General features: G+C 41.7%; 1 protein-coding gene across 1 annotated transcript in view; it reads left to right on the forward strand.

Annotated features, from left to right (window-relative positions):
* Positions 1-3,498: 3,498 nt before the first annotated feature.
* The window catches only part of COL1A2 (collagen type I alpha 2 chain), a 39,133-nt gene continuing 20,929 nt past the window's right edge, over positions 3,499-21,702 (forward strand). Inside the window, exons 1-21 of the mRNA XM_015619636.2 lie at positions 3,499-3,737; positions 5,954-5,964; positions 6,591-6,608; positions 7,289-7,324; positions 8,967-9,050; positions 10,315-10,371; positions 12,499-12,543; positions 12,640-12,693; positions 12,989-13,042; positions 13,419-13,472; positions 13,972-14,025; positions 14,284-14,337; positions 16,085-16,129; positions 16,335-16,388; positions 16,495-16,539; positions 18,578-18,631; positions 19,980-20,078; positions 20,164-20,208; positions 20,317-20,415; positions 21,004-21,057; positions 21,157-21,264. Coding sequence (XP_015475122.1) covers positions 3,668-3,737; positions 5,954-5,964; positions 6,591-6,608; positions 7,289-7,324; positions 8,967-9,050; positions 10,315-10,371; positions 12,499-12,543; positions 12,640-12,693; positions 12,989-13,042; positions 13,419-13,472; positions 13,972-14,025; positions 14,284-14,337; positions 16,085-16,129; positions 16,335-16,388; positions 16,495-16,539; positions 18,578-18,631; positions 19,980-20,078; positions 20,164-20,208; positions 20,317-20,415; positions 21,004-21,057; positions 21,157-21,264 — 1,194 coding nt within the window. The 5' untranslated portion in view covers positions 3,499-3,667. The remainder of the gene's footprint in view (positions 3,738-5,953; positions 5,965-6,590; positions 6,609-7,288; positions 7,325-8,966; positions 9,051-10,314; positions 10,372-12,498; positions 12,544-12,639; positions 12,694-12,988; positions 13,043-13,418; positions 13,473-13,971; positions 14,026-14,283; positions 14,338-16,084; positions 16,130-16,334; positions 16,389-16,494; positions 16,540-18,577; positions 18,632-19,979; positions 20,079-20,163; positions 20,209-20,316; positions 20,416-21,003; positions 21,058-21,156; positions 21,265-21,702) is intronic.

Consider the following 21,702-nt stretch of genomic DNA (forward strand, 5'->3'; position numbering starts at 1 on the left):
AAACCATTCTATTATTCTATGATAATGGCCCAGTGATTGGCTCATAAGTTTTGAAACAGCATGCAGGGAAAATGCTTCCCAGTGTACGCATTAAAAAGTTATAGTTTTCATTATTTTTCATCTGTATTCTAACAATTTTTCAAAATAATGAGAAATAAATCTGGTTATAATGAGAAATAAATTCCAGGTTGACATCACCTTGAAACTCCTCTCTTTTAAAGCCTGCCCTAACAGCAAATCTTGTAAAAGATAATTCTTTTTGTTATCATGAAAGTTTAAATCTAAATTGTGCCATAGGCATTACTGGCTTTAGTGTGAAATAGTTCCTTTAAAAAGGAATGATGCAAAGGGAAAAAGAATTCTTAGATGTTTACTTCTTTAAGCTGGCTGATCAAATCAGTTCTGGTATGCTAATGGCTCCAAAAGCTTTCATGTTACTTGTATTACTTCAGAAATACTTGTACAAGTAATGATATTTGCACACTAGCAACCATTTACCATAATTACATTTTATGGAAAAGGTATTTCTGAATTCATATTATAGAACCAAAGTTACTAGGCACTACTTTTTTAAAGAAATAGGTTTTTTTCTTTCCCCAAGTTTCTAAGATTATTTTTGCATGCTCAGATAGAGAAGATGAGCACTGTAGCCTGTCTTCACAACAGAAACTGTGGCAGTGCCTCTGTGATAGAGATACCTTGCAGGAAGATCAGCATAATAGGCCTTTGTCACTTACCCTAAAATCACTTGGGGGTGGCTTGAGTAACTGCTGATGCTAGAGGAAGAAGAGATTCCTCTCTTTACCCCTCATTTTTCCTTGAAATACGATGACAATAGAAGGTTGAAATTGAGGAAAATGGCCAAGGGCTCCATAGGTTCCAAAGGCCAGGAACATATCATGGGAAAAAATCCGTATCAATGAATTATTCTTCTGCATCTCTTTCATTCTGTCCATATGCACCAATCCTGAAATGGATGGAGTATACCGAGAATTTATCTCTTTGGAAGCCTGAGGAGTCTCACGCCATCTCAAATGTTTTTGTGTGTTGCTGAACTTCTGGTTCCAGGTCTCCCTCAGTCATTTGCATTATGGGAGACACGGTGATTGAAAATCCACATCTTTGCAGGGCTTTTCTGTTCTTTGGGTGGGAGCTTGTCCTCCCTGTGTGAAACTTCATGGGTAAGATGGATGAGAACAGTGGCTCAGTTTTATTTGGTCAAGGCACATGTGTCTGCATCCTTGCACCTTCCACGTATTTCATTAATAGAAAATGGCTATAATTTATTGAAAATGTGCATAAAATAGGTTTGTACATATGCATTTAGAACAGGTTTGTCTCAGAAGTCTCTAGTTACAATTATAATCCTTCAATAACTGTTCTAGTGATGCATCAGAATCAAAATAAAGAAAAACTGCCTACAGAGTCAATGAGTGATTTCAGGGGAAAAGTTCAGAAAAAAAACAAACTGTTCACTGAAAGTGGTATCAGGAAATACTTGGACTTGAGCCACAGTGCTTTGGGTCTGTAATAAGACTACTTTATTACTTTAACTTGTTTGAAGCTCACTGAGTTATTTTAGGTATATGCTGGTATAAACTTTCAAATCATTATCTTCAGCATTCAGGTTAATTTAAAATCTTTCTTGGTCTCCATTCATATGAAAGATAAACTGAAAGAATACTCATGTACCGTTTATGCCATACATACATACTTTTATTACAGTGCTTCAATCACATAATTCGTTGTGCTACCATTTTGTGGTCAGACACCACACTTCGTTGGATCACCTTTTCCTAAAGCTGTGGATTTTCCTATCCAAACCACAGGCTTTTCCATTTCGCCGGCACTCTTGATAGCGAGTATCAGTCCTGTCCGCGGAGGCAGCTTCAGGCAGGCTGTGCAGCCGGGAGCGGCTGGCTCGCCGGGACACGCGTGGATGCGTGGCACAGGGATGCTGCTTTCGGCGCTGGCAGTGCCCCTGAGACGCGACCCCTGTGTGGTCCCCGCTCAGGTGCACACCCATGACCCATCTTTCCCATGTTTTCTGCACACGTGCCCCCGACGGCAGCTGATAAATAGGGTCTGGATACACCCCCGGCACCTCCCCTAAGCCAGGCTGAGGGCGAGACGACCCTCTAGGCTGCGGGGCGGTCAGGAGGCGGTGCCGAGCCGCTGTCGGGAGCTCTCCCGGCGGCTGTCGCTGCTGTGCCTGGGCAGGGTCCGCCTGCTCGGCGACCCGCGCCTGGGGGAGGGAAGGGCAGCGAGGACGGGCGCTCCCCTCGCCTTTTCCGCCCCGAAGAGGTCCCCCCACCCTGAGGCGGGGCTCCTGTTTGTTCGCCGTTCCCTCTGCTCGGGACTCCCTTCGGCGAGCGGAGGGGGCCTGGGAGGGGGCGGCTGCCCGCCTTGGAAGAGCCCCTGGGCGGGGAGGCGGGCTGGCCGCGGCTGCCGCTTGGCCAGGCCGGAGGCACCACGTCAGCTTCCCCCAGCCGCGGGGGCCGCGATGGGCCACCCCAAGTGACTGCAGCCCCGACCCCGGTCCCGGGGCACAGGAACGGCGGGGCAGCCGGCCCTCGGGGCACAGCGCGGGCAACTCCTCTCACACCCACCTCGGCCCCCCTCCTCCGCTAAGAGAGAAGCCGTCTGGCGGGCAGACGTGGCAAACAAGCCCGCCAGCTTTCCCTCAGATGGGTGGGCGGGTGGCCGTCGCGAAGGGGGGCTGCCGGGAGTGCCCATCCTCTCCCTGCGACCGGACAGTCCCGTTCAGCCGGCCGGGAGGCGGGGAGCGCTCGGGGCGGCGGCCGCGGGGCACCCCGGGCTCCCCTCGCACACACACACTGCCCGAGAGCCGCGGAGCCGGGAGGGCAGCCTGGCGTGGCTCTGCCCGAGCCCTGGACGGAGATGTGTCCCCGGGGAGAGCAAACAGCGAACGGGCTCCGCCGCGGCTGGGGCGCGCTGAGGAGCTGTCGGTGTCCCCGGCTCTCGCTGTCCGCGGGGAAACGCCGGGGGCGCGGGACCCGAGTGACCGGAGTGGGGTCGTGCTAGGGGGTCTGGGGAGAATGTCGCCTTTTGCTTTTGGTTGCAGTGGGACTGCGGAGAGAGGTTGAGCGGGGATCCAGCCTCCTCCCGGCTGCCCCGGCCGCTTCCCCGCGGGGCGGGAGGCGCCGCAGGCCCTGGACAGCTCCCGCTTTGAACGCCGTCGGGGCGCTGCCAGCCGGCTGCCCGGCCAGGCTCCCGGCCGCGCTCCCAGAAAAGCGGAGCGAGAGGGGCGTGGGACGGCTGAGGGGAAAAAAAAAAAAAAAAAAAAAAAAAGGGAAAAAAAGGAAAAAAAAAATACGAGACGACGAGTCAGATTTTCCTTCCGAAAGCCTCAGTGTCCACGTCCTCAAAGCATGGAACCAATTTAGAGTCGCCGCCCCCCCGCCGCTGCCGCTGCCAGGGCTGCCGGGGAGGGCTGGAGACACGGGGCACGTGATGGCCTGGGCGGCGCCGGGACCCTCCTGCGGTATAAGTACGGCGGAGCGGGGCTGGGTTAATTTAGCGTCCCTGGCAGCAGGTTTCTGCTAAGGTTGGAGTTACTCCTCGAGACTGTATGCCTGCGTCCCACAGGCGATAGCTAACCAACCGACTCGGCACCACAAGGAGTCTGCATGTCTTGCAACTAGACATGCTCAGCTTTGTGGATACACGGATTTGGTTGCTGCTCGCAGTAACTTCATACCTAGCAACAGGCCAACGTAAGTGCTTTCCGCTTGTTTGTGGCGGGGGTGGTGGCAGGGGTGGCTGTCCGGCTCTGCGCTCTGTGCTTTGTCCCGACGCCCGCCCCACGCACGGCAGTCTGCGGGGAGCTGCCTCTTCCCGAGCGATAGAGACCAGCTCATAAACTGCCACCTCCGTCCCAGATCAGACTCTAGATTCTTTCTTTCCCTCAGAAAAAAAAAAAAAAGATGGCAAATGGCCAATGAGTATCCCCTCTACCAAAAAAAAAAAAAAAAAAAAAAAAAAAAAAAAAAAAGGAAAAACCCACTGACGGTTTTGAACCTGGAGGAGAACGCAAAGCCTCACCTTCACAGATACAGATGCAGGCTGGGAGGAGAGTGCTTGCGGCGAGCGGAAGAGACTTTTGTGAGACGTGGGGCGCGCTCCCCGAGGCAGGCAGGGAGCCGGGTGAGCGGGACGGCGGCGGCTGATCCATCCCTCCCTTGGCTCCCGGCTGGGGCTCCGAGCGGGTAGGGAGCCGGGTGAGCGGGACGGCGGCGGCACATCCATCCATCCATCCATCCATCCATCCATCCCTTGGCTCCCGGCCGGGGCTCCGAGCGGGGCCGGCTCCGCGCGCGGGGCGCCCCCTGCGGGCCGCTCGGGGCGGGCTCGGAGCCGGGGGCTCCGGCTGGGGGACACCGTGTGGGACGGGAGGAGGCAGGCAGGGAGGAACAGTGCTCCGCTCCAGGGGGAAAAGGGAGCGCGGCTCCCCGAGGGCTCAGCGCAGCGCTTCGCCTCTCGTTGGATGAGGATGTAGTGCTCCCTCGTCGCAGTCAGCGAAGCGCGCACACACACACCCACACCCCACACACTGAGGTGGGACGGAGTCGCGCCCCGCCACTCGGCTGGGGGCGAAGCGGAGCCCTCCTGCAGGGCAGCGCCCTGTGAAGGGCCCCCCGAGCCCCCGGCCACGGTGGCTTTGACCCGGGGTTTGGCTGCGTTCCAGGGAGGAGGAGGGCGGGAGCAGCCGTGCGCTGCCCGCTCCTGGCGCCGGGAGCCCCCGGGATGATGATGTCCCCCCTGGGATGATGTCCCCCCTGGGATGATGTCCCCCCTGGGATGATGTCCCCCCGGGGTGATGTCCCCGCGGGGTGATGTCCCCCGGGGTGATGTCCCCCGGGGTGATGTCCCCCGGGATGATGCTCCCCGGAAGGTGGCCCGGGTCGCCCTCTGCAGGGCGGGGGGCAGCGGCGGGGCGGTTCTGGACGGGCACTCTGGGGACACGTCCCCAGTGACGGGAGGCAGCTGCGCCTTCGCCATGCAGGTTCGTGTGGGGGTCCCCGAAGTGAGCACCCCGCAGGGAGTTTGGGTTGGCGCCGCTCTCACCGCCGCCTGCGGGCAGCAGTGGCTTTAGTTTTGTGTTGGGTGAGCGCAGGCTGTGTGTGTACTGCCGCGCAATTCCACTGCTTTCAGCATTTCAGCACTCTTACCTTGTTCTGGTCTGCACGAATCATCATTTGGTGATCACTGCCGAAGTGACACGTTGTGGAAAAACATCCAACAACCTGTTAGTTAGTGGTAATGTTGCTTGAAATTACAAATCTCAGAAAATTTGTTTCTCCAGCTAATGAAAGAAGTACATACACTTAGCAGTGCATAACATTCAGAGATAGTTATTTGCAATTTGGTGTTTAATAGCTCCAAACTCTTCCCTGTTACACAGTTGTACAGGAAAATGTGGAAATAGGGATGGAATCTTTCCCCATATAAATGGGATTGGGCCACTTATCTGAAAATTTCAGATTACTCCTACAGTTTAGTATCTTCACATGTTTCAATCTGCCTGGGTTTATTAAACTCTTGCATGAATACATACGTGGAAATACATAAGTGTGGGAGGTTTTCAATGGAGGTAATGTTGAAGCATATTTAGAGCAGGTTTATAGCTGATATCTGCCCTTTTACTGTATCAGCCATATTACTTGTCTTGATTTAATTAGCAAGTCCATTTTGAATTTGAAATACATGGCAATTTCTCCCATGAGTCTTTCCAGTCTAAGATAATCACCTTAACAGTAAGAAATTACATTAGGAAAATGTTTATTGCATTAAGGAAATCAACAAAATTGCATTTCAAATTAAAAGCAGCAAATATAATTTTGAATTGAAAGCAAGTTTAAAATGTAAAACTTGTAAAATATTTGAAACCCTGCCCTAATTATCTCTTTTTTTCTTTCCCTTCTCTTTGCAGATGTGAGAGAGGTCAGTATAATTTTTTTATCTAAAACGTAACACTCCAATTAACAGGCTAGGCTATTCTTCTTGTGGCAGTATTATCTTCTAACATTCATTCCCAAGATGGTCATGGAAAAGTGGTGATCAAATCCTGAAGGCACTGCCTGGAAAGGTACCCACCCCAATTTCACAAGTGGGACGGCCTTTTTGAGAGACTGCCTTCATAGGTGTAGAGACCATGAGGAGAAAGTAAAGGAGCAGTGCTGTTTGGACATTGTACCTGGCAGTTTGGATTGGACATGACTCTACTTTAAAGCCAGTTTTACACTCTAAATTTCTTGCACATTAGGATTATGAAAGAGCTCAGGTGTGACTTCTTTTTTTTCAATTCTAATACTTTAGATTGCTTTATTATAGCTGTAGAATCGTCAGTCTTCAGCACAACGTTTTAATATAGTTACATTCATCTTTGCAATATGTAACCTCCTGCTTTCAAAATAATTTTAAGTCATAGGGGATAGTTAAATATATTGGACTGAGAAAAAGTATACTTATGTAAGAAAACATGTCTAAGTTTATGCATTATTTTAGTTTAAAATTCTGGCAGAAATTGTAACTCATTTTTTGAAATTCTCTTCCTTATTTTTTTCCAGGCACCTGCAGGGCGCAAGGTAAGCATTTTTATTTTTCTTGTGTGAAGATGAAGATGTATCTGTCAGTCTTCAGCAGATTAATGTTTTGTTGACTATTGGATGAAAGGAAAATTGACTACATTGCTTATTTTCAGTGTTCTTTGAAAATACCAGTAGTGCTGAGATGAATAGGTAGGAAAAAAGGAAGGAATGATCAATGCAGCATTTTAACACCAGGGTAAATTCAAGTACTGAATTAAAGGTGCTTTACCTGTGAGCAGAACTAAGCCTACTGAAACCTAAATGGCATCAAAGCATCATTCTTATTTAAACAGAGCTCCTCTATAAAGATTTATGTGGATTGAATAGTACAACAATATCCATACAGGTCTAAAAGACTAAATCGATTCTATATTATTTTTAAAACTCACTACTGGTATATTAGAATTAGTTATTCAGTAGAAACAAACCCAAATTTTGCAAGTACTTCTGTGGTGCGTGCAATGACACTTTTAATTCACATAACAGTGGCAGTGGCTAATCTATTTCCAGTACGTTATTGTGAACAAAAATACACTGTGAAAAATAGCTGTTGGACCTCTATGTGCAGCCTTCTTTTCCTTTTTAATGTGCACTAATTATTCTTAATATATCTGTTTCTCTGTATTGTCCTGGAAAATTTCCACAGTAACTCATTGAGTGTTGTTTTCTTCCGGCAGGGCCCTAGAGGCGACAAAGGGCCTCAGGGAGAAAGGGTAAGGAATTTGATTGACATTTACTTGTGATCTTTGAACAGTTGTTGTTGGAAGACCAGTAGGAAAAAAATAAGTTTAAGCATTGCTGTGGGATTAAATGATTATACCTGTAAAAGCTTGCATGTACAATTTTATTAAAAAAAGAAACCGAGTTACCTATGTACCAAATTCAGCCCAGTTATGTTCAGTCTGCCTGAGCAGATGTGGTTGAGATCATAGGGCAGCCTAGCTGTTCAAGTGGTGATTTGAAAAATGTTTTTCCAGCTGCTCGCAGTGGAAATAATGCATAGAAATGCAGAGGGAAAAGTTGACATGCAAAAATGTAATCTTTGAATAATACAGTGTATGGGTAAGCTCTCTACATAAAACCTGAATAGACTAAGCCAGTTTTGAAGATAATTCATTATTTGTGCCTCCAACAATGTTTTGGAAAAGCTCTTTTCTTGGCAGCTGGGCATTTGTTATCTTCTGCTAGTCAAAGTGGGTGTTATACTGCTGAAGGCTCTACTGTAAAAGTAACCATAAATAAGGACAGTTGAATAATTCAATTGTAATGTTCGTTCATATCATTCATATCTGTTATTCTGGTTTGCTTCTGCATCATTGCTGCTTTTTGGAAAGTGGTAGTCCAAACTTCACATACTTATCTGGGTTGTGTGTAGCTATGTGTCTCCTTTTATATCATCTGAAAATGAAAATGCCATAGTACTATAAGGGAGCTCTTGAAGATTTCTGAGATCACAGTGTGCTGACAAATGTAATGGAAACTATTAGGAGCACTATATAAGTGTGGTCAGTTATATATTTACTTCAGGCTGCCACTAATTAAATTTGTTTAATGAAATGCTTTTAACAAAGCTTTCTTTGTTCTGAAAGCAGCAAGCCTAATTCTGCTCCTTTAGAAACCCATTTATTATGGATTTCATTAAGTACTGGGTCCAAAAATCTCGACAAATTAAATACCCCACATCAATTGCCATGATGCCAAAACTGGACAAAAACAGCTTTGTGTACTGAGGATGAAAGAATGTAGGGACAAATGTTACTGGAGTGAACACAGGTAATTTCAACCTGTTGTAAAAGAGGTTCTGACAGTGGTAGCAGACAGATGATATCAAAAATCTGTAGAAGAGCATTGCTAAATTTTAATTGGATTTATGATTATACCAGCAAATTATCTATACTGATTAAAATCTGGTGTTGGACTTACTATGGATCCATGGTAACTCATATCAGTAGGGCTGACCTTCTCTAGTCCTCAGCTGGTCAAATTTTAGGCTCTCACTAACAGGATCTGCTAGGCTGTGTGGGTCCACATGGGTCACTTGGGGTTTGTAGGTCCAGTTTGTCACTTAAGATGAGACTTCCCAATTTGGCCATTATGCTTTGGTAGCATAAATCCAATATTGCCCCCATAAATGTTCTCAAATATGAAGCTCCAGTACATATCTGATACAAGGTATAGCAAGGTAACAAAATCAGGCTATTTCCTCAAGTTAAGCATTTATTGAAATGATTTATTGAAATATATAGCAGTGCTGTAGGGTGTTCTGTGGGTACCTGGTTGTTAGTGAAGTTACCACATCGGAGATTTCTTCAGACACTTCTAATTCTCACTGTATAATTCTCTTTTTACCTCTAGGGTCCACCAGGTCCACCAGGCAGAGATGGTGAAGATGGTCTACCAGGTCCTCCAGGGCCCCCTGGTCCTCCAGGTCTTGGCGGAGTAAGGCATCCAAACTTTCTATTACCAGAACTCATAAGCTGTGCTTTGTGACCAAGATTAAATTTATATCTGCTGGAAAACAGTGGTGTTGAGCTGAAGAGTGGAAAAAACATTCTCTTGGGAGCCATAAGAAATTGATGGTCCCAGTTGTAATGAAACCCTCCTTGGGGTGTATATATTCCATGGAAAATTTGGATTCTGTATTCAGCAGGGATTTAGGAAGAAGAGCAAATCAACCCTGTTATTTAGCAACAAACTTACACAGTGATAATGTGATAATGTTAAGTGGATGGGGAAAAAAAGCCTTTGTGGTTGGATTCAAGAGATAGCAACTGTATTGGAATAAGTGAATGAGATGACGCCTTAAGCTAAAAATCAATTAAAAGTGTATAGTATTTTAGAGTATTGTCCTTTAGAAATTCTTATTTTTATTTGTATTCATGCTGCAGAACTGTAAAAGGGCTGTTGCCTACACAGTTTGTGCACCAGTGTCCACCATGTATTCTCTGCAGAATGCTGAATTTAACTCTTAGCTTGACATTATCTTGCACAGGGAGCATGAAGGCAGTGTTGTATTGATCAAGTTTAGTCAGTCCTTCTGCATGGGAGAATGCTCTTTTGACTTCAGTGTGAATAGCAATTCTTTATTTTGCTAGCTGCAAATATCAAACTGCTTTCATTATTTTTATTTTTTTTTCATTTTAATATGTGAATGAAACAAGCAAGAAAAGGGGTTTGGTTGTGTTGTGGAGAACCTTTTTCTATTTTGATAAAATATCAAAAATCCATTGCAGTGTTTCTGAGGCTGCAGTCTCCTCAGATGTTTCTGAAACTGAAGGGCCCACCTTATGCAATAGCTACTCAGGGCTGGTACATGAATTTTACTTATGCATATTTTTTTCACTGCTTTGCTTGACTTCCCTCATTGGAAATTAGCAGAATAATTTGAGAGTTTCAAGAAAATTTTCAATTTTAAATGAGCACTGAATTTACATTCCTAATTTTCAGTTCACACTATTGGATGCCTCTCTATAACTTCGGCAGAGATATTTAGGTTTGAAAAGGCCTTCCCAGTAAAATCAAGTCTTTTTGGATATAAATGTATTTATAATAGGGCTATATTTACTGAGTTACATGTGTTCTGCTTTTAAAAAACCCATAGAAAGTATAACAAACCAGATTATATTTAGATACAGAATGTTGATTAAAAATACTTTTTAAAGTTAAGTTTTTGTTTTGATTTCAACTTTTTTATTATCTACAGAACTTCGCTGCTCAATATGATCCATCTAAAGCAGCAGATTTTGGCCCAGGACCTATGGTAGGTATATGACATAGCACTTGATAACTCACATGAATGTGTTTAGAATTTTCCTTTATTTCAGCTGCATTAATGAAAAAAAATGTGTTAAAATTAGTGGTTTGATCATATATTGACTCAGACTAGAAACTGATCCTTTAATATAGAATGATGATGTGTTTTAAGTTGCCTGAGGACTTGAAGTATGGTCTTGAATCTGCATATTTATCTTAAATATAGCACTGCTGTGTCTTGTGATTTAACTTTGTTGACCACACTTTTATGAGTCAATGAATCTTATAATCAGATGTTAGATAACATATGTACTTTGATATAGTGTTACTTTACCCATATTGAGTCAGAAGATTGTGTTTTAGGAATGAGATTAATTGTAAAGCTGCTCTCTAAAACAGATACAGGCCTAAAAAGTAACTTAGCATCTTGGCACCAGTTGGTGCTGATTTTTCCTCCATGGCTGTACAACTCTTTTGATATCCTTGGATTGCACAGGTTTTTAGGAAATTGGCTGCTGCATTTGATTCTCAACATCTGAACATTAGTACTTGGTACTGTCAGGCTGTTCTGAGGAGGACTCTTTATAGCTCACTGTATACTATGTACAAATGGAATTTAAGGGGTCTCATTGCCACTCCATATGAGTTTCTGACCCCTCCTTATCTTAGCAAACAATTTCAGTGTATGCAGATAGCAGAATTTGGGTTAAATTCACCACACACACTGATGTCACAGAGAGTGCATCAGATGGGTGAGCAGCCGGATGAAGGATGACCAGGATTATTTTGGGTCAAGTGCTTGTGTCCACTTCCAAAATCACTGTAATATTAAATGGATTTTGAAAAATACTTTGGCATCTATTTAGTTATGAAATATAGGAAAATATGGGTACCTTTAATCAAGTTCTGCTCTCAATGTCTGATGATTAATCAGAAAACATAGATGAGGATTTATTTGAGGTGTCACCATTTCTGTTTTCAATGGAAACCATTTCAGTTTTTGAATCAGTTAGGTTTATTTGGCAGTAATAGCAGTAAAATTTACCTATTGTGAGGAAGATTTTAAGTTTCACAAATAATATGTAAAAGATTGGGAAGTGAAAAGTAGTTATAGAATATTATTTGTGAAGAAATTCACAGGGTTTATGCAGCAGATATGATACAGATTGTCTAGGAACTGTTATTTTTCCTAGAATCACTGTTTTTTTTTTAATTACTGTGGATTTTCATATCCACAACATCGCTTTAACTTCCATTAGTAAATTCCTGTAATTAATGTGCGTTTATTCCTCTTAATAAAAAGTTTTCAGTCTTATGGGAAAGCTACATAAACCACTGAAAAGTTGGTGTATGATTTTAATCTTGTAATGAGAAAATCTAAAAGACTTTCCTAGAAAGCTTTAAAATCAATTTAAAACATAATTATTTCTGTTGAAGCTTCTCCTAAATAATTTCTTTGGAGTGTAGAAGTCCAAGTTAAAATTTCAGTTTGCAATTGTTTGCTTGCTTAGTAAACCTTAAAGTAACTGTTAAGAGAGAGCACAAATCTATGGAAATTTCCTTTTTAGGAGTGCTTTTCTCACCCTGTGTTTTCATGATGTATATAAATTGTAATAATGTCAGGGAGAGTATATTAGTGAATTAATTTTCAAGTGATATGAAAAGAATTTAATCAACACCAGAAAACAATTAAATATTTAAATAGAAGTAGATAATTATTGGAAATAGTTGTATACACAATATGTATAAGAGCCTTTCATAATGCATTACAGCCTTCATCTTTAAACTCTGGATTTTTCTGCACAGGAAGAGTAGAGGGAAGAATTCAAAAAAGAATGAACTAGTTCATTTTCTAACAATCCAAAGTAGATTAAGAAGATGAATCATAAAGTTCACAGCCATGATGGTACATTTCTAATCATCCCACTGGATTCTGTGTTGGTTCATTGCCATTAGAAGATGTTTGCACTTGGACTGCCTGTGCAAATTCATGCAGAACTTCTAACTTCCTCTAATTTCATTTGAACATTGCACAGTGGAAACTGTGATGCTAACAAATATTATAGGAATGCCTGGAATTGGTGTTACAGAATTGTGATGTTCTTAAAAAGATCTTGTGATTTTTCTTCCCTAGGGTTTAATGGGACCCAGAGGCCCACCTGGAGCATCTGGACCCCCTGTGAGTACAGTCTTCTTTCTCCTACTGACACTGACATACCTGTAAAGTTATAAATTATCTTGTTTGGAAACCAATAATATTTCCCTCATTTTCTAGGGTCCTCCCGGTTTCCAAGGTCTTCCTGGTGAGCCTGGTGAACCTGGTCAAACAGTAAGTACAGATCACACACAGACACTGCTAGCATTAGGAACAGCACACCAAAGCTGGCTTGCAATGCTTTGGATCGTTTCTCCTGTCCATATTCACTTCTCTGAATGTTTGGATACTCCTGCTTGATCCTGTTACAGAAACAGAGCTGAACACTCAGATTCAAGCTCTCTCTACTTGGAATCATAAAGTGCAAAGTCAGTTAAGCTCCAGCTATGCCCCAGCTCAAGTCAGAAAACAGTGGGAAGACATATATGAAGAGTGATGCCTCAGGTAATTCTCAATTTATTTTTAACAGGGTCCCCAGGGTCCTCGTGGTCCCCCTGGTCCTCCAGGAAAGGCTGGTGAAGACGTAAGTGGTTATTAAATGTTTCTTTTCTGTTTTGGGGTGGTGATTCAACTCTAACAACCACATAATTGTTAAACTTAGCGTTCTATTGGCTGTATGTTTTACATTGTTAAATAAATAAACCCCTGAAATAATTATTTTATGATTTAAGAGATGCAGTATGCTGGAAATGTACAGAAAATTGGGTAAATTCCAAACCACTCCAAATACATTATTTAACTTCCTGAACACAGGGGAAAGAAAACTTAAAATTAAGAGTCTCCCTTATCTTTGGACAAAGAGAAGCCTTGCCAGTGTGTTTTCTTTTTTCTTTGTGGTTTGTGTTGCTATTTTTTAAAAGAAGCTTTCCTTCTTAGTGCATCTTTATTGCATTTTTCAGGGTCACCCTGGCAAACCTGGAAGACCTGGTGAGAGGGGTGTTGCTGGCCCTCAGGTGTGTAGTGATCCACTGGATACAGTACAAACCAGTTCACTAATCAATTAAACATAGCAACCTTTCTGAATTTCACCACATTAACAGTCTAGTAATAATCCTTATGGAGATAAATACAGTTTCAGCCCTTACTTGCAGAGATATAATATAGTTATGTTTTTATTTTGCTTCCCTACCCCATTCCCACTAAAGCTAGTAATGAGTAACTGAAGTGGCAGAGTGAGGAGTTACACAAGGTAAGCTGTCACCTTGACATAGAAAGTTAAAAAAGCTGTGCTGTCACATGGTAATGCATGAAATTTCTGAGATTCAGAGCTGTAAAAATCAGGTTGATTACTGTTAGTCTTGAAACAAGTTAGGATCTGGATTCTGTTCCTTACTTGAATGATAATGACCCAAATCTACTTGTTAATTTTACTGAAAGATTTATTCATCATCTTTCCTTTTAACAGCCCTGTGTAATATGAGAGACAATCATTCATGCACTGTGTGTTTTTAGGGTGCTCGTGGTTTCCCTGGAACTCCTGGTCTGCCTGGCTTTAAGGGAATTAGGGTGAGTACATATATACTTTTCCCTGAATATGTAAGGCTAACATCACTGCAGCGTACTGAAAACCCTTAGAAACCCTCTGAAAGTGAAGAGTATATGAACCTCTTTGAAGTTTTTACTATCACCTGATATGAAAGACTAACCAGAAGACAATATTAGGGAATAATTCTGTGTGAGAGGAAGGTTTTATAAGACTAAGAATTTGCCTATAGCCATTTGAGAGAAAGTATGTATCAATATTTATTTTTCTACTCAATATAGGGACACAATGGTCTGGACGGTCAAAAGGGACAACCTGGTACTCCTGGTAACAAGGTAAAGACAAAATCTGTAAACAGAGGATGCATTTGTAGCTCTTCCTAGCAAAAGACATGTGAAGTCCCATCCAATCAGTCTTCCATGTTGCCATTAAACATTGCCCAGTTGCAGTAATCTGGAAGCCAGTGGATCCATGTAGAACAAATACATGCACCTTGTAATGAGAAAACATTCCTGGGGCCTTAGTCTTGAGCCCTCAATCAAGTTGTAAGCAAGGTAGTGCTTCCAGTGAATAAAGGCTGCAGAACTGGGCTCTTGATAACTGACTATTCAGCAGCACTTCAGACTGATTTTGATATCTCTGCTCTTCTCTGGATTGTATTCTACATTTAGGGAGGCTTTTCTAAAGCATTCTAAAATGACAACATCTCATTTTTCTACAAAACTCAAAACACAAATGTGTGAGAAACGTGTTCAGTGTAAAGCTTCCTGCTAAAGAACTGGATACATGCAGTGCTTTTCTGAGTTAAGGATATTTGATCCTCACAGTCTTTTTTCTTGTTACCATATTCATATTAGTGAACATTTGAACACTAGCCTTAAAAAAAAAAAACTGAAAAATATATTCTGAAATACAGTCTAGAAACATCTATGGTAAACTCCTTGTCTTTTAGTTTTTTCTTCTCCCATTCAAATTCAGTGCCTAATATCAGTGTTCTTGAAAAATTAACTGTTGCATCATTGTGTTACTGGAAATCCTGACTGATTCTCAGGAGATTTGTATTCATGTACTTCTAATATAACAACAAAAAAGTCAAATACTAATTATCCATCTTTCTTGTTTCTAAGAGCTTAGCACTACTTGGTTATAGGGTTTTTAATTATAACATAGCATTCTTCAATATCACTGCAAGTTGTTAACCTTTAGAAAAAGTTTAGATGGCAAAGTCTGCCCAGACAATGGAGATTTAAAGCAGATAAAGCACATAATTAAAGGATGGCACAGTTACTAGTAAGAGTGCTAGAAAACACCAGCATATTAAATCAAGGTTGTTTATTATATAACTGTGCTGAAAGCAGCAATGAAGATAAAAAATTGTTGTCTTTGCAGCATTTAAGACTAGGTGTATTCAGGTGTATTCAGGTGTATTCAGGATACAAGTGCTCTAAGACAACTCTTGTCACTGTAGATCAGCCTAAGCCTGTTGAGAAGGCTGTTGAGACTACAGTCCTGAAGGGAGAGGAGCCATGTATTAATGGCTGTTACTCAAATACTCAATATTATTGGTCTTCAGTTAAAAATACCTTTTTAAGGTAATAATAATACCTTTATATTAAGGTATTTAAGGCAGATACTTATTTTAAGCCATTTGAGAGGACTTTGTCAACTTATATTAAGGCAAAAATAGCATTGTTCTGCTTCTGTTCTAGCTAAAAAACAGCTGCTGATTGATCTGGATTTGTAGTTCACTATCCAGATCCAGTCTCTTAAATGTGTACTACACAGTAAATGTCAGCATAGAGAAAGGGGGTGAGGAAAGCTGAGCAAGTGGCACAACTTTCTCTGGCCCTCCCCTTCTAAAAGGATTCCATCTGGCTGTGTCCCTGTTTGCAGGGACAATTGCAGTCTCTGCACCCTCAGGACTTGATGTGCTGTTAATGAATAGTGTGATGCAGAAACATGTGTTATAAAATGCTACAGAAGACAGTGGGATCCAGTAGCTGAAAATCTCTCTCATAGTTTTTGACTATCTGTCTAAAGCATCCTTAAGTAACTTAAGCCTTCAAACTTTCTTCTTCATAGGGAGAGCCTGGTGCCCCTGGTGAAAACGGTACCCCAGGACAGCCTGTAAGTATTCACTGCTGCTGTGGTAAATTATAATCTTAAAGATTTCAATCAGCCAGCATTTTCTTCAATATTTGTCATTATTGACACTCCAGAAACCCAGATAATGTAATAACAATATGTAATATGACTTAGCAGAGGAAAAAATCTCTACATATCTATGTTCAATGAAGAAATATAAATAAGTTCATTTAATTTTTCTTTCAAGGGTGCTCGTGGTCTCCCTGGTGAGAGAGGAAGAGTAGGTGCCCCTGGACCAGCTGTAAGTGGCTTCCCATGTGTCTGTTGTCATGAACCAGCCACTTACTGTGGCTTCCTCTGATACTCAGTTCTCTTTTCAAACTATTTATCATGTTCTCTCCTCACAGGGTGCTCGTGGAAGTGATGGCAGTGCTGGCCCCACTGGACCTGCTGTAAGTTTCAGTCTTGCTTTTTGACAGCCTGGTTCCATTAGGCTTTGTGCTTCTCTTCCTGTTTTTAGAGGATTCCTTGGGCTTTTAAGAAGTTGAATGTGTTGATGTATTTAACATGGTTTTGTTGCTTATTAGACCATCCCAAAGAGAATTAGTGAAACATAAATCTTTTGCAGACTGTATCATGAGAGCCTTGGGATTTATATTAAACACATCCATAGTGAAGGAACCAAATATTCTCTTGTTTGCACTGGTGGTTTAATGAGAAGGTTTGCCAGCACGTCTCACTGGGAAATACTCACTGCACAGAATTCTCATTTCCAACAGTCTAACAGAATAATTCTCGTCCCAAAGCTAAAGAGACTTTCTACTTTTTGACAGATACATACCATGCACATGATGGTATACAGATGGTTATATACATCCTGTAAATTATACATGCAAAACAGGATATAAATGCTTTGTACCTGCAGCACTGGTACAAATCCTATCAGCCTAACAGGCACTGACCTTTTTTGTTCACCACTGATACCTGAGATGTGAGCTAGTGTGAAAGGCCAGCAAGATCCAACACTTCTGACCTGACTGGTAAACAATAACTATTCTAATAAAAGCTAATCCAATGTAGATTTTCCCTTTTTAAAAGGAGTTAGCGTTGCCATAATTTACCCCTGACTTCAGTAAACCTCATTTATCTCAGTAACACAAGTGTAAGGATATAGTTTTGAAACTGTAAAACAAATCTGGAATACATGAGAGCAATAGTAATAACAGTTAATAAGGTTTTTTTCTTCCTATCTTCAAAAACTGAGTCTATGATGAAGTTGTACTTGGTTCTGTTTTGCCAAAGTTGATTTTAATACCCCTTGTTACTTCAGATACCTTTTGTGCTTTAATAGAGCATGTGAGCATGGCTCTGAATTTCTCTTAAGTTCTTCCATAGAGAGTATTGAAAAAATCTGTGATTGGGCAGTTAAATTGCAGGCAGATAAAAATCTTACAGCTAAGATCTTATGTAGGAGAACCAAAACATTTTAGCTGAAGACATTTTGAATGAAGGCAGTTGAGTTGCTGTAGGAAAAATGTTCTGAAGCTGCCAGTTGCATAGGTTGTTATTCACAATGGTCACAGTGCTCCGTGATGTCCCAGTGTCTGTCCCAGGATGAAGTAGTTTGTCACATACTTAGGTCATGATGCCTTAATATTCTGCAAAACAGTTATTAACACTCATTTTTTAAAACTAAAACAGGAAAAAAAGTTTTGTCCTTCTTTCCACTTGAAATTTAAAATGTAAAAAAGTCATTGCAGTGAAAATTCTGGAAGTTTATGCTTTCAAACATATCCTAAAGGGCATTTGGTCTTTTTTTTTTGATTATGCAAAACTAGTGACAATTCCAGGTACTACCTCTATAACACAGTAGGTTATAGAACATCTGAAGCCAATTCCTCTTTGTCATACCAGCTGACACATTTTATTACCTCGGATTTGTGAAGCAGTTTTATTATAAATATTTCTAATTGAAAGATCTTAGATAACAAAAAAGTAGATATTGATGCAGAATATCAATTAATGAGTTGGATTTTTAATTAATAATTGAAGAAAAACTAACCCTTTGTATGCATTAAAAAATTAAGGCTGTGAATCCACCAGTGTATCTTGTCTTGTAGTGCCTGGTATGTTGGCACTTTGTCCCAATATAATTTAAATCTCACAGCAATAGATGAACTTTGTAGAATCAGTCACCTTGCCTTGCAGAAGCCTGCCTCTGCTCATCCTTTGTTCTTTCTCAGGTGTTTGGCCTCAAGGCACGGTTTTACCAATTCTTGCTTAATTTGTACTGCATATGTTCTTTAAGCATTGACCTGGCTCTTTACTGTTTGTAGTGAACCAAATCTGCAGTTTGGAGCTGCAAACTGCTGAGGTGGTAATGTGTGGAATAAGTAAATGTGCATTTTTTTAATCTGTTTTCTCCAACAAGCAAGATGTTTCTGTTGTCACTGAATAACTTTACACAACTGCTTCCCTTTCATCTCCCAGGGCCCTATTGGTGCTGCTGGTCCTCCAGGCTTCCCAGGTGCTCCTGGTGCTAAGGTAGGAACATCCTCTTCATGGTGGTACATTTGATAGTGAAGCTGAAATGTACTAACCAGAGTTTCTAGGCAGAAAAAAAGCCCCCACCCTCCATGAGCTAAGAGTTCTTTCTTATTAGCTACTCTTGGATTTCATCCTCATCCTGATCTGTATTTGGAGAACATCAGATATGAGTGCTAATTTAAAATATAGCACTTGCTTCACAGCTGGAGATGGATGCTAGGCAGGTTCAGGAAGACACATAATCCTTTTACTGCTTCCTTTGTGGTGCACTTACATACCCCTTCCAAGGGTGGCATAAATCATGATAAATAAGCAAAGCAGCAGTTAACATCACTTTACAGAAATAGTGGGGGATGAAGAAGCTGAATTTGATTATGGGTCTGCTTCCAATCTAAGTCCTTGAAATTACAGTGTAGAAATTGCATTAAAATTTTTCAGGTTTAGGGCACTACCATTTTGCTCTTGCAGACTATAATTTAAATTATTCACCCTATAGCTCAAAGCTTAGCCTTTTTTGTCTGGTAAGAGCCTCAATATTTTAGGTGTCCAAGGAGGGACAGAACATTTGAGGAAAGTGTTGCATATATTTCATGTCTGACCATTTGCCATAAAATCCATGTCATTCTGTGTATCAGACAAAACTTAATCAACTTTTAAAAGAAAAAGAAGTATTATTTTCTAGATGCTTTAATTTTAACTTCAGGGAAACTGAGAAAAAAATTGAGATCCCATTCTGATTATTCTTTTCAAAAGGCAAGCCTTATGAAAGCCTTTAAGTCTTCTCTAAAGCAGATGTAAGTGTAGGTATATCATGTAGTTCCAAGAGGAGACTGTCTACCTATCCTGGATGAACTCTGACTGAACTGCTGAAGAAAACTTTTCACTCTATTCAGGTTCTTGTAGTCAAATTAGGGAATACAGCTTTCTGAAAATAAAAGCAAGAACCATTTTTCTGTCAATTGCTCCACTGCGAACACTATTCCACAGCAGTCTGAAAGTGCAAAATAATGGTCAGTTAGGTCTCATGTCCTAGCACTTCATGGCACTTCAGGCCAGTTCTGGAGGCACATGGGTGTAAATGAGACTGGAATTCTGATTTTTTTGGTCAACCTTCTGGGTAAGCATCTGTTTTTCCTGTCTTAGCCATTACCTTAGAAGGAGCCTAAATAGACATCCCAACTTGAGTGCCTTTAAAATCCATTAAAAGCTCTCAGCTGCTTGGTTTCCTGCCCTCTGAAGTGGGAATACACAAATATTATTTTCATGCCAGGCTGATATAAGATTGCTTCACTGTTGCCATAACACTGTGTACACTGATAGAGGGTTCTGCCCTTCTCTCCAACAGGGTGAAATTGGACCTGCCGGTAATGTTGGTCCCAGTGGTCCTGCTGGCCCAAGAGGAGAGATTGGACTTCCTGGTTCTAGTGGTCCTGTTGGCCCTCCAGTGAGTAACTTGCCAGGTTTTATCTATGGTCAGATGTGTGCACATTTGATTCTGAACTGACCAGTATTGTTACCTTTTTTAACAGGGCAACCCCGGCGCTAATGGTCTTCCAGGGGCTAAAGGTGCAGCTGTAAGTACAACTGCGCTCACACGTGTTTGCTCTAAAAAAACCCAATTCAGTTAATGCAGCAGAAAAGACAATGGGTTCACAATACCTTTTTTCCCCTCTGTTGGACAGGGTCTTCCTGGTGTTGCTGGTGCTCCTGGTCTGCCTGGTCCCCGTGGTATTCTTGGTCCTCCTGGCCCTGCTGGTCCTAGTGGTGCTAGAGGACTTGTTGTAAGTGACCTCTTATATTGCATGTATTTGGAAACCAGACACAGTGTCCACAGTTATAAAAGATCTCTTCTGAATATATTTATGTTATAGTGCAGACATTTTTTCTTCATGCATTATAATTGAACATTTTAGCTAATTTCTGTATCTCATTACTTGCTTTAGATGCTGAGACTGAAAAGGTTCACTTTGCGCTCCCTATGAGTGCAAGGAGTACTTGGACTTAATGATCCTTGTGGGTCCCTTCCAACACAGTATAGTATTGTATGACTGTGAAGTTCTGTCCATGTTGATAGCATTGAGAGATGTGGCAGCAGTCTCACAACTAAGCCCTCAGTGGGTATCCTCAGTAGAGGAACCAGCCCTACCTAAATGTGTCATTGTTCACTACTGTCATTCCTAAGCATCTTTAACATGTTTGGATTTGTGCCATTTAAGTCAAAAGTACAGTTGTGTTCATTGACCATTTTCACAGTAGAGGGAAGCATGCCATTAGATGATAAAATATTTTTTTTTGTTTTATGAGTAAGCTCTCCAGGTAGAAGAGAGATTTTTGGAATGCTGCCTAATTCTTTTTCTTTCGGACTCCAGGGTGAGCCAGGCCCCGCTGGTGCCAAGGGAGAAAGTGGTATGAAGGGTGAGCCTGTAAGTATGGCAAAATGTGAAGGCTTTTTCAGTCCTAGGCCTGATAATAGCTGCAACACCACATCTGATATTTTCTTTTTCTCTGTTTGTCCAAAATAGGGTGCTGCTGGACCTGCTGGCCCTCCTGGCCCTAGTGGTGAGGAAGGCAAGAGAGGCAGCCCTGGTGAACCTGGCTCTGCTGGTCCCCCAGGCCCTGCTGGTCTGAGAGTAGGTTTTCTTTTCTTTTTCCAGAAATAAAAAGAAAAGTGAAAATCAATCTAGAGTCCCACAGGCAAATAAAATAATTATGAGTAATTAAATTTACATTAATGCTGCTAAGCAGTGATAATTTTAAATCCTTAGCCTTTTGATTAGTTGGGACCAAACCCATTTTTGGTTTGCATTAATGCTTACTTATCCCTGAAGTATTTAGAGATTGCTTTGATTTACCCACTGTGTAATATTTAGTGAATTATCTTATTACTCTTAAAAGTTTGTGATGGGATCTAACTGCTTAAAACAGATAATGGGCTCACACATAATGGAGGGAAAAAACTTTTAATTCAGTCTCTTCAAGGATGGCTATTAAACTTTTCACTGAGTGAGAAAGCCACTTTATGAAATTCAGGAGGCATGTAGCTTTTGTGAAGGAAAAGAATTCACAGG

This window comes from Parus major, chromosome 2, assembly GCF_001522545.3.
Source record: "Parus major isolate Abel chromosome 2, Parus_major1.1, whole genome shotgun sequence".
In the NCBI taxonomy this organism is placed as follows: Eukaryota; Metazoa; Chordata; class Aves; order Passeriformes; family Paridae; genus Parus; species Parus major.